Here is a 13,895-nt window from a genome sequence, read left to right as displayed (position 1 = left end):
CAATGACATTTTATCTTTAAAATTAAATGATGGTCTTTTCCCAATTTTCAGAAAAGAATTAAGTGGCTGAATAGGTGTCTTTTCCAATTTAAAACTTTTTCTTTAACCTTTGCCACTTGTTACTAGCTGACAACAAAACAAACCAATTCTAAACAAAAATCTCAAAATAGCTGAACAGTCCCAATTTTATGGACACGATTATGTTTGATTTTGTACCACAAATATGATCTGTAAGTAAAATTGTTCTTAGTGTGGTATGATGGAGTTAAACAAATAAACAACATGGTGTTCTACCATTAATATGAATTCTAGGTGCTCTGCCACTAACAAATATGAGCTTAAATATAACAAGCACATACATTTCAGGACTTCAAAGAATTCTCACTTTTAAAAAACAGAGGCTCATAGACATTAACTACTAACTATGAGTTTAATACTCATCTTGGTACTAATTTTAGAGGAGCCAATGAGTGAAGAGAACTGGAATAAGAAGCCTCTTTGAGCCATGACAGTAATTTTTTAGTTTGCAATATACTGGGGATGGTGACAGCTCATGACAATGAGTGCCAGCAGACAGGCCTTAAAGCGATTACATTTTAAGTAAATAAAGGCACAATAAGAAAACAGTATTACAAACAAAGACTACCCAGAGAGACAAGTTTGCATCTATAAGTTGTTTACTCTAGCTACAACTCACTGATTCAGCAAACTTCAGTACATAAAACCTGCTTAAGATCTAAAAAAATAGGCAAAGAATCTCTGAGTAGGCAAAACAGAAGTCACAAATTGGCACTAAAGCTTACTTATGTTAGCTTGGCTAGGGGGCAACCTCACAAACCCTTTTGCTCTTATCTACCCCAGAATTCTAACAGTTTAACCAGCTGATTTCTCAGTTTACTTTACACCAGAAGCAATTACTCAGAAAAACAAAGAGCTTCTAGAGACAGACACAGCCATACAGGAAAACAAAAGCAAAACAGCCAACTCTGAGGAATTTAAAACATTTCTATCTATTTGCCCAAGAGTATATGAAAGGGTGTTCTTCAGTTATGTAGGAAAATCCCTTTTAAAAAATTAAATTTTACTATATGTCTATCCTACAGTTTTAAAAAATGTGAGAAACCTCTTTCTTATAGCTAAAAGGGACTAAGTCAAATCCCACTGATCAGCAACTTAAAACGTTACATAAATAAGTGGTCATAATAGCTTTCAAACACTGATAAAAACTCCCTTTCAAAATTACAAACATTTAAAAAAATTACAAACATTAAATTTTATGTCAAGAGCTTACTTTTCCTTATCAGTTGAGCAAGGCATACTAACAGTTGTTCCTGATTGAACATCTCCTAGTGATGTACTTGGTTTTGTAAACTGCAAGTTAAACTGCACCTGTAAAGAGGGAAAACATGTAACTGAATTAGTGAGAACTGAGACAGTTCTATATGGAGATAGGTGGTTAAATTTTTTCTCTGATGAATATAGACCACAGAAGTTCAAGCTATATAACACAAGCACATTTTATTGAGAAGATTTAATTTAAAAATCCTATTTCTCCTTGACAAAAAAGTTCCTGTCATATCAGCAAGATGAACAGCACAAATTATCTTAATTATTTTGAAACAAAAACATGAACACTAATACATTTAAATGTTATTGATGCTAAAAGTAACCAAATACCACGATGATGCATTTACCTCATGCATTCTGAGAATTCTTCCCTTTTCACGAACTTTAAGCCTGTCATATTTAAGGATTCTAAATGAGTGCTAGGAATCTGAATACTGAAATAGTCAAAAGTAATCCAAGAATCTATACAAAAGTCCAAACTAAAATATCAAGCATATAGTATGTAGTAGTTTATTTAAAGTAATAATGAATACGACTGAGGGGGTTTCATACCAGGAATGGGTTCTATGTTAGGAAGTGTATAAATGTAAGTCACCATTCTAATAAATCACAGAAAAAAGGTATGATGACTCGCATAAAGAAAAAAAAAGAAAGAAAGAAAAAAGGCATGAGAAGATAAGAAATATCTATTTTTGGTAAAAAAAAATCATAATAAAATAGAGAAAGATACTAGCTTAATAGGATAAAATTATAAATGAGAAAGGTATATGCTGCTGTCCTTGGCTATCAGGGTTCAATATTCTAAAGATATCAGATCACATTAAATACAAAGAGGATTTTTAAAAAGTGAGATAAGCTGATTTTCATATTCCTTATAGAAAAATAAACATGCAAGAGTGAAGAAAATTTAAAGAGTATATTAATACATAATATAGTTTCCAGCCACCAATAATTAGAAAACCAGACAAAATAAACAAAAAGAATGGTCCCAAAAACTGAACAACTGGTAGGGCAGAACTGTGATCTCTAAGAAAAATGTGATCCCTACAACTGACCCAGCTTTTTAATTAGAGGTACTTCCTGACTATAGGGACAGAGAAAGAACATAATTGCTAAATGGAGGAGATTAAAATCAGTTCAGGGAGGATGAGGTGCCTGGAGGCTGCAAGGCAGAATTCTGAAGAAAAGGGAGCTATAAAGAGAACAAGCCCCAGAAATCTACACATGAATCCCCTTGAGTTTTTGCTGAGTACTAGGAACATGCATAGGGTAAAACTCCACAATGCTGGGCAAATAAAAATGGGAGTTTCAAGCTGAACAATTTCCAAGGTTCATAATCATGGAGACAAAGTGGACAGTCCTTGGTAATCATTTAGGGCATTCTGTGGGGAGCTTCGTAACAGGGCTGAACTATCCTTGAGTAAAAGCTACTTTAAATGCATCCTAGTAAAGCTAAAGGAAAAAAGAGAAAAACAAAAAACCTCAAAAAGGACCAAGGGATCCACAAGCAACTTAAATAACTCCCACCCTTTAAAGGAAGATAACAAAATCCAGATAATCAACAATGTAGCATTAACAATGTTCCACATCCTATCAGAAATTATTAGAGGACTTCCCTGGTGGTCCAGTGGTCAAGAATCTGCCTTCCAATGCAGGGGATGCGGGTTTGATCCCTGGTCGGGGAACTAAGATCTCATGCCATGGGGCAACCAAGCCCATGTGCCACAACTACTGAACCCACGCACCTCAATTAGAGAGCCCACGCACCGCAACGAAGAGCCCTCACTCTGTGGAGCCCATGCACCGCAACAAAGATCCCGTGTGCCACAACTAAGACCCAAAGCAGCCAAAAATAAATAAATAAAATAAATATTAAAAAAAATTATTAAAAATGACAAGTAGGAAAACATGAGTCATACCAAGAAAAATCACTCAACAGAAACAGATCCAGAGATGATACAAATGATAGAATAAGGATGCACATGTTAAAACAATTATAACTATGAACAAGGATGTAATGGAAATTAAAAGTATGAGAAAAATGCAAGATATAAAAAAAGAATGAAATGGAACTTCCAGAGATGATAAATATCTAAAATGAAAAGTTCTCAATGGACAGAATTAACAGCAAATTAAACAATGCAGAAGAAAAGATTAGTGAACTTTAAGAAAGCATTAGAATCTAATATATATACAATGAAGCAAACGAACAGACTCAATGGGACTATATCATGTGATCAACCATGAGTAACTGTAATACTAAAAGGAGATAATAAAAAAAGTGAAGAGGGGCTTCCCTGGTGGCGCAGTGGTTAAGAATCCACCTGCCAATGCAGGGGACATGGGTTCAAGCCCTGGTCCAGGAAGATCCCGCATGCTGCGGAGCAACAAAGCCCGTGTGCCACAACTACTGAGCCTGTGCTCTAGAGCCTGTGAGCCACAATTACTGAGCCTGCTCTCTAGAGCCTGTGAGCCACAACTACTGAGCCTGCGTGTCGCAACTACTGAAGCCCGTGCGCCTAGAGCCCATGCTCCACAACAGGAGAAGCCACTGCAATGAGAAGCCCACACACTGCAACGAAGAGTAGCCCCCGCTCACCACAACTAGAGAAAGCCCACGCGCAGCAACGAAGACCCAACACAGCAATAAATAAATAAGTAAATAAATAAATAAATGTTTTAAAAAATAAAAAAGTGAAGAAATAATGGCCAGGCCAAAACTGTTCAATCCAGGCAACTATGGAATGATGGCTTCAAAATGCTGAAAGGAAAAAAGAAACTTGTCAACCCAGAATTCTAAATGTAGAGAAGATAAATTCAAAATAAAAATGTTATGAGATTTTTATGAATTTCCCACAGACATGCACTATAAGAAGTCTTAAAGAGCTACACTGTAAGAAATCTTCATTACAGGAGAAAGGAAAATGATACCAGATGAAAATGTAGATCTACATAAAGGAATAGAGTTGTGTAAGTAGTAAGTATATGGGTAAAAGGACTTTTTCCTCTCTGTTTAATTTATTGAAAAGATATCTGATTGTTTAAAAAAAAAGTGGGATTTATAACAAATGCAGAAGTAAAATTTTGACAGTAGTTAGCAGGACAGGAATGAGGAAATGGAATTACTGTAGGGTTCTTACATTATATGGAAAGCAGTATAAAATTTTGAAGATAGATTATGATAAGGTGAAGATGTATACTGTAAACTCTAGAGCAAACAAAAACTAAAGCCAATAAGTAGAGACAAAATAGAATGCAAAATAAAATCAGCAATTAATTGAAAAGTCAGGATTAAAGTAGAAAAGAGGGACAAAGAACAGATGGGATATATAGAATACAAACAGCAAGATGATAAAACGTATGAATATATACATTAAATTTTAAATTGTTAAAGACAACGTCAGAATGGATGAAAATATAAGAGTCAGGTATAGAATATCTAAAAGAAATCCAGTTTAAATATAAAGACACAGATTGGTAAAAGTAAAAGGAAAGAAAGTGATATATCATGTAAACACTAAGAAAGCCAGAGTACAATATTAATATTAAGGTACAGTCTTCTTTCTGTTCTGAGAAATGAAAAAAACAAATTCCTAAGGGTCAAAGAGAGTGAGGAAAACCCCCCTTCTTTCACAGTTGTCTTCTGCCCCAACCCTCAGGCAATTCAGTGGAAACAGAAGCTACAGGGGTAGTAATGATGATAACAGCAGTGGCCAAGCAGGCACCTAAAACTCTGAAAGAGGTGAATCACACCCTCTGACCAGAAGTGCTGTGGTCTCACAAGCATGATACAAATTCTCATTATATTTTTTCTCTCTCTGTCCTCCCAATGTTTGGCACCAGACACAGACACAATTGCAGGAACTGTGTCTTAGACCAAGGGAATTTAGATCCATGATTTCTAGCCAGTTTTCAGGAAGAAGGACTCAGGGGATTCTGAAATCTGGGGGGAAATCAAAGAGACAAAGGAACTCAAGAAAGAGATCCTATAAAAGCTGTATATGAACTACTGGGTTCTATTCTAAGCTGGACATGCAAGATCTGAGCATAGTCACCATACCAAAGGCTCTGAGAACTGAACTATGGAGTAAACCACCACCCAGGTCACAGAACAGGCACTAGATGGTGCACACACAGACAGATCCAAATAACATGGGCAAACTCTTTAAGGACTGAACTGACACAGAAACAGCAGCCTACAAACGGTAAGTCAGAATTTGCAATTTGAACATAACAAAACTATTTGCTACAAAAAACAATTTTTTTAATTAAAAAAATTTTTTTTAATTCACATTCTCCTTAGGATTTAAACAAGATCTAGAGTCTCATAACATTCAATATTGGATCCAGACAGAATCCAAAATCACTCAAAAAAGAACCTGTAAAATCTAACTAATCTGCAAGGCAAAAAACAAGCCAACAGACGTCAACTCCAAGATGGCAAAGATAATGGAATTATCAGAAAGGCAGTTAAAAGTATCTATTATAACCATGTTCTAAGAAGTAAAAGTGAATACTCTTGAAATAAATGTAAAGAAAAAGTCTCAGTAAAAAAAAAATAGGACATGTAAAAAAGAAACAAATGGAAATTTAAGAACTGAAAAAATTCACTGGATGGACTCTATAGCATTAAACTGTAAGATCAATCAATAGGAATTATCATATCTGAAAAACAGAGAAAAAAGAAAGGAAGAAGAGAGCCTCATAGACCTGTGGGAAAACATACATGGTCTAACATTCATGTTGCCTGAGTCCCAGAAGGATGGGGGAAGAGTGTAGGGCAGAAAACATTTTTAAGAAATAATGGTTGTTGGGCTTCCCTGGTGGCACAGTGGTTGAGAGTCCGCCTGCCAATGCAGGGGACACGGGTTCGTGACCCGGTCCAGGAAGATCCCACATGCCGCGGAGCGGCTGGGCCCGTGAGCCATGGCCGCTGAGCCTGCGTGTCTGGAGCCTGTGCTCTGCAACGGGAGAGGCCACAACAGTGAGAGGCCCGCGTACCGCAAAAAAAAAAAAGAAAAGAAATAATGGTTGAACACTTCCAAAATTTGGTAATAGGTATCAACTTAGAGATTCAAGAAACCTAGCAAATCCCAAAAAGGATACAAATAAATTCATGCCTAGACACATCATCAGACTCCTGAAAACTAAAGGAAAAGAATAAATCTTGAAAGCAGCCTGAGAAAAAGGATGCATTATATATAGTTGAACAACAGTTGGAATTTACTGCTGATTTCTCATCAGAAATCATGGAAGTCTGAGGGAAGTAGAATATTTTTAAAGTGCTTAAGGAAAAAAAACTATAAATACATTATTCTATGTCCAGAGAAAATATCATTCAGGAATGAAGGTGAAAGAAGCGTGCTTCCAAGATGAAGAAAAACAAAGAAACTTCTTTGCCAGAAAACCTCCTCTAAAACAAAAGCTAAATAATATTCTATTATTCAGGGAAGTGATATCATGGAAAACATGGAATACCAGGAATAAAGGAAGAGCAACAGAAATGGTAAACAGGGATAAATATAATGGACCATGCTTCTCCACTCAAGTGTTTTATACATATGTATATTGGTTAATAGTAAAAATTACAGCACTGTCTGATAGTTTCCAATGTATAGCTGTAATACATATGACATACCAAAACAAAGGGGTAAAGGTAAAGGGACTATACACGGTAGTAAGGTATTTATATTCCACTTGAAGTGGTAAAATATTAATTCTATACATACTGTGAAAAGCTAACTATATTTATTATGATGCCTGGAGCAACAACTAAAAAAAAAAAGTGTACAAAGAGATATAATAAAAAACACACCAGAAGAACTAAAAAGGAATATTTTTAAAATGTGCAAATAATCCAAAAATGAATTCAAGAAAGGGGAAACAAAGGAATGAAAAATAGAGGGAACAAACTAAATATGCCCTTTACCTGAAAACCATTTTAAATAGGATATACACAAGTTTAAAGAAAAAGGTTGGAAAAAGATACTCCATGGAAACACCACTCGAAAGAAAACCTGAGGAGCTATATTCATATCGAACAAAGTAGACTTCAGAGCATGAAAAATTACCAAAAATGAAAGACGAAATTACATAATGATCAAAGGGTCAAGCAACCAGGAGGACATAACAATTATAAAGGTGTATGCACTGAACAAAAGAGCTTCAAAATACGTGAGGCAAAAAATGATAGAATTAAATGGAAAACTGATAGAAATGGAAACACCCATAATAATAATTGGAGATATCCAATACTGGAGATACTCCTCTCTCAGTTAACTAATACAAAGTCAACAAGGATATAGAAGAACTGAACAAAATCCACCAACTGAATTTGACTAACATTTAGATCAGTGAAGTTTATCCCAAGAATGCAAGGCTTATACAATATTTGAAAATCAACATAATACATCTATTAACTGATGAGAGAAAAATCACACAATCATATCAATGCATTAAAAAGCCACTAGTAATGAGTTTAACAAATGAGTAGAGTAAGTTTTCAGGATACAAGGTCAATATACAAAAATCAATTACATTTGTATACAGCATCAATGAATATTCTGAGAAAGTAATTAATAAAACAATTACATTCACAATAGCATCAAATGAGTAAAATACTTAGGAATAAACAATAAAAGAAATGCAGAATCTGACATTGAAAACTGTAAAACACTGATGAGAGAAATTAAAGGATACTTAAATAAATGGAGAGGCATATTAACATTCATGGATTTAAAAATAAAATGTTGTCAAAATGACATTTATTCCAAAATTGATCTATAAATTCTATATATCCTATCAAAATTCAAGCAGGCTATTTTGTAGAAGTTGACAAGCTGAATCCAAACATTTATATGGACATATTAAGTATCTAAAATAATAAAACAAGTTTGAAAAAGAAGAGAGTTGGTGGATTTATACTACTCAATTTCAAAACTTAATATTATTAAGTCACAGTAATCATGACAGTGTGGTATTGGCACAAGAACAGACAATCAATGAAACAGAATTAAGAGTCCAGAAATTCTTATATTTATGGTCAAATAATTTGCCTAAATCAACAGTATTTAACAACTGTTACTGAGAGAACTGGATATCAACATGCCAAAACAAAACAAAAAAACCCAAGACCCTTACCTCATTCCATACATAAAACTCATACTATACATAAAAAGTAGCTCGCAATGGATCACAGATCTTATTTTCCACCTGTGGTTGCACAGAGTTCTTAGATACAACTCCAAAAGCATGATCAACTAAAGAAAAAAATTTGATAAACTGGACTTCATCAAATTAAAAACTTTTTGTTCTTCAAAAGAGAAAATAAAAGAGAAGCCGCAGACTGGAAGAAATATTTGCAAACATTTATTTGATAAAGGACTTGTATCCAAAATATTTAAAGAACTCATAACTCAAGAGAAACAACCTAATTTTAAAACAGGCAAAAGATTCAAATAGATATTTCACCAAAGCAGATATACTGATGTCAAACACACACATAAAAAACTGCTCTCAACCTCATTAGCTTTTAGGGAAATGCATGCTAAAATCACAAGATACTTCTACACATCTACTAGAATGCCTGAAATTAAACAACTGACCATATCAAGTGTTGATAAGCATACAGAACTTGAACTTTCAGACTGCTAGTGGTAAACGGCACAACCACTTTGGAAAAGTGTGGTAGGTTCTTAAAAATCAAATATATATTGACAGCCAATCCATTCCTAGGTACTCACCCCAGAGAAATACAAAGACTTGTACCCAAATGTTCATAGCTTTATTTGTAATACCCAAAAGCTGAAAATAACCCGAATGTTCATCAATTGATGAATGTATGGATAAGCAAGTTGTGGTATACCCATACAACGAAATACTACTGAGCAATTAAAAGAATGAACTACTGATACACACTACCACCTAGAAAAAGCACAAAAAAGTCATGCTGAGTGAAAGCAGACATAATATATGACTCTATTCATCTGAAATGCAGAAAGGCAAATTTATAGAGACAGAAAGCAGATCAGTAGTTGCCTAGGGCTGGGGGCAAGAGTGTGGATTGGCTTCCCTGGTGGCGCAGTGGTTGGGAGTCCGCCTGCTGATGCAGGGGACACGGGTTTGTGCCCTGGTCTGGGAGGGTCCCACATGCCGCAGAGCAGCTGGGCCCGTGAGCTGTGGCCGTTGGGCCTGCGCGGCCGGAGCCTGTGCTCCGCAGCAGGAGAGGCCACAACAGTGAGACGCCCACATACCACAAAAAAAAAAAAAAAAAAAAAAAAAAAGAGTGTGGATTAACTGCAAAAAAGCACTAAGGAACATTTTGGGGAAATGTAAATGCTCAAAACTGGACCATCATGATGGTTTCACAACTCTATAAACTGACTGAAATTACTGAACTGTAGACTTAAGCATGGGAAGATTGCATGTATGTACTATAATAAAGTTTTAAATTTTTTCAAAAGGCACCTTAAAGAGTAAAAAGATAATTCCAAAATTGGGAAATAACAGTTAACATATAAAACCAATAGCAGACCAGTGAATGTTCAGAATATATAAAGAACACTTACGATGTCATCTTACAGGGGTTAAACATCCCAAACAGAAAATGAATAAAAGAAATAAAGAGAAATTATACAGAAGAGTAAACATAATCCATAGATACACAAAAAGATGTTCCTCACTTAATAATCAGGGAAATGCTGATTAACATCAGTCACTAGATAGGCAAAATGCCTCTGACCCAGTTCCTTTTAAGAATCTGTCCTACAGTAAATACATACACACCCAACATAGGTACACCTCAATACATAAGGCAAATGCTAACAGCCATAAATGGGGAAATCTACAGTAACACAATAACAGTGGGGGACTTTAACACCACACTTACACCAATAGATAGATCATCCAGACGGAAAATTAATAAGGAAACACAAGCCTTAAATGACACATTACAACAGATAGACTTAATGGATATTTATAGGACATTCCATCCAAAAGCAGCAGAATACACTTTCTTCTCAAGTGCACATGGAACATTCTTCAGGATAGATCACATCATGGGTCACAAATCAAGCCTCGGTAAATTTAAGAAAATTGAGATCATATCAAGCATGTTTTCCGACCACAACGCTATGAAATTAGATATCAATTATAGGGAAGAAAAGTGTAAAAAACACAAACACATGGAGGCTAAACAATACATTAGTAAATAATCAATGGATCACTGAAGAAATCAAAGAGGAAATAAAAATATACCTAGAGACAAATGACAATGAAAACATGACAATCCAAAACCTATGGGACGCAGCAAAAGCAGTTCTAAGAGGGAAGTTTATAGCAATATATCCTACCTCAAGAAACAAGAAAAATCTCAAATAAACAACCTATCCTTACACCTAAAGTGACTAAAGAAGAACAAACAAAACCCAAAGTTAGTAGAAGGAGAGAAATCACAAAGATCAGAGTAGAAATAAATGAAATAGAGACAAAGAAAACAATAGCAAAGATCAATGAAACTAAAAGCTGGTTCTTTGAGAAGGTAAACAAAACTGATAAACCTTTAGCCAGACTCAACAAGAAAAAAAGGGAGAGAATCCAAATCAATAAAATCAGAAATGAAAAGGGAGAAGTTGCAATGGACACCACAGAAATACAAAGGATCATAAGAGATTACTACAAGCAACTACACGCCAATAAAATGGACAACCTAGAAGAAATGGACAAATTCTTAGAAAGATACAACCTTCTAAGTCTGAACCAGGAAGAAATAGAAAATATGAACAGACCAATCGCAAGTAGTGAAATTGAAACTGTGATTAAAAATCTTCCAACAAACGTCCATGGAAGATGGCTTCACAGGTGATTTCTATCAAACATTTAGAGAAGAGTTAACACCTACCCTTCTAAAACTCTTCCAAAAAACTGGGGAGGAAGGAACACTCCCAAGCTCATTCTACGAGGCCACCATCACCTGATACCAAAACCAGACAAAGACATCACACACAAAAAATTACAGGCCAATATCACTGATGATCACAGATACAAAAGTCCTCAACAAAATACTAGCAAACTGAATCCAACAACACATTAAAAGGATCATACACCATGATCAAGTGGGATTTATCCCAGGGATGCAAGGATTCTTCAATATACACAAATCAATGTGATACACCATATTAACAAATTGAAGAATAAAAACCATATGATCATCTCAATAGATGCAGAAAAAGCTTTTGACAAAATTCAACACCCACTTATGATAAAAACTCCCCAGGAAGCGGGCTTAGAGAGAACCTACCTCAACATAATAAAGGCCATATACAACAAACTCACAGCAAATATCATTCTCAATGGTGAAAAACTGAAAGCATCTCCTCTAAGATCAGGAATAAGACAAGGATGTCCACTCTCACTACTGTTATTCAACACAGTTTTGGAAGTTTTAGCCACAGCAATCAGAGAAGAAAAAGAAATAAAAGGAATCCATACTGGAAAACAAGAAGTAAAACTGTCACCGTTTGCAGATGACATGATACTATACATAGAAAATCCTAAAGATGCTACCAGAAAACTACTAGAGCTAATCAATGAATTTGATAAAGTTGCAGGATACAAAAATTAATGCAAAGAAATCTCTTGCATTCCTATACACTAACAATGAAAGATCAGAAAGAGAGATTAAGGAAACAATCCCATTTACCATCACATCAAAAAGAATAAAACACCTAGGAATAAACCTATAAGGAGTCAAAGACCTATACTCAGAAAACTATAAGATACTGATGAAAGAAATCAAAGATGACACAAACAGATGGAGAGATATAACATGTTCTTGGATTGGAAGAATCAATATTGTGAAAATGACTATATTACCCACAGCAACGTACAGACTCAATGCAATCTCTATCAAATTACCAAGGGCATTTTTCACAAAACTAGAACAAAAACTTTTACAATTTGTATGGAAAAACAAAAAACCCCAAACAGCCACAGCAATCTTGAGAAAGAACAGAGCTGGAGGAATCAGGCTCCCCGACTTCAGACTATACTCTGAAGCTACAGTCATCAAACAGTATAGTACTGGCCCCAAAACAGAAATATAGATCCATGGAACAGAGATAAACCCATGCACCTAGGGCCACCTAACCTATGACAAAGGAGGCAAGAATATATAATGGAGAAAAGAGAGTCTCTTCAATAAATGGTGCTGGGAAAACTGGACAGCTACATGTAGAAGAATGAAATTAGAACACTCCCTAACACCACACACAAAATTAAACTCAAAATGGATTAAGGACCTAAATGTAAGACTGGATACTATAAAACTCTTAGAGGAAAATATAGGTAGAACACTCCTTGACATCAATCACAGCAAGATCTTTTTTTTTTTTTTTTAGCAAGATCTTTTTTGATCCACCACCTAGAGTAATGAAAATAAAAGCAAAAATAAACAAATGGGACCTAATGAAACTTAAAAGCTTTTGCACAGCAAAGAAAGCCATAAACAAAACGAAAAGACAACCCACAGAATGGGAGAAAATACTTGCAAACAAAGCCAACTGACAAGGGGCTAATTTCCAAAATACACAAACAGCTCATGCAGCTCAATATCAAAAAAAGAAACAACCCAATCAAAAAATGGGCAGAAGATCTAAACAGACATTTCTCCAAAGACATACAGATGGCCAACAAACACTTGAAAAGATGCTCAACATCACTAATTATTAGAGAAACGCAAATCAAAACTACTATCACCTCATACTGGTCAGAATGGCCATCATCAAAAAATCTACAAACAATAAATGCTGGAGAAGGTGTGGAGAAAAGGGAACCCTCCAGCACTGTTGGTGGGAATGTAAATTGGTACAGCCACTATGGAGAACAGTATGGAGGTTCATTAAAAAACTAAAAATAGAGCTACCATATGACCCAGCAATTCCACTCCTAGGCATATAACCAGAGAAAACCAGAATTCAAAAGGATGCATGCACCCTAATGTTCACTGCAGCACTATTTACAATAGCCAGGACATGGAAGCAACCTAAATGTCCACTGACAGAGGAACGGATAAAGATGTGGAACATATATACAATGGAATATTAGTCAGCCATAAAAACGAAATTGTGCCATTTGCAGAGACATGGACTGATGTAGAGAATGTCATACAGAGTGAAGTAAGTCAGAAAGAGAAAAACAAATATCGTATAATATCCCTTATATGTGGAATCTAGAAAAATTGTACAGATGAGCTTATTTGCAAAGCAGAAAGAGTCACAGATGTAGAGAACAAACTTATGGTTACCAAGCGGGGAAGAGGGGGTGGGATGAACTGGGAGATTGCGATTGACACATATGTACTCTTATGTATAAAATAGATAACTAATGAGAACCTACTGTATAGCACAGGGTACTCTGCTCAATGCTCTGTAGTGACCTAAATGGGAAGGAAATCTAAAAAACAAGTGGATATATGTATACATACAACTGATTTACTTTGCTGCACAGCAGAAACTAACACAGCGTTGTAAAGCAACTATACTCCAATAAAA

At 35.3% G+C, this 13,895-nt stretch overlaps 1 protein-coding gene across 9 annotated transcripts in view; it reads right to left on the bottom strand.

Annotated features, from left to right (window-relative positions):
* SASS6 (SAS-6 centriolar assembly protein) overlaps positions 1-13,895 on the bottom strand; it is a 55,965-nt gene that overhangs the window by 2,617 nt on the left and 39,453 nt on the right. For all 9 annotated transcript variants that reach the window (XM_033433623.2, XM_033433628.2, XM_033433646.2 and 6 more), the window contains one exon: positions 1,292-1,389. In XM_033433623.2, coding sequence (XP_033289514.1) covers positions 1,292-1,389 — 98 coding nt within the window. The remainder of the gene's footprint in view (positions 1-1,291; positions 1,390-13,895) is intronic.

The sequence above is a fragment of the Orcinus orca genome, chromosome 1 (genome assembly GCF_937001465.1).
Source record: "Orcinus orca chromosome 1, mOrcOrc1.1, whole genome shotgun sequence".
Lineage (NCBI taxonomy): Eukaryota > Metazoa > Chordata > Mammalia > Artiodactyla > Delphinidae > Orcinus > Orcinus orca.
This window is presented reverse-complemented; position numbering and strand designations above follow the sequence as displayed.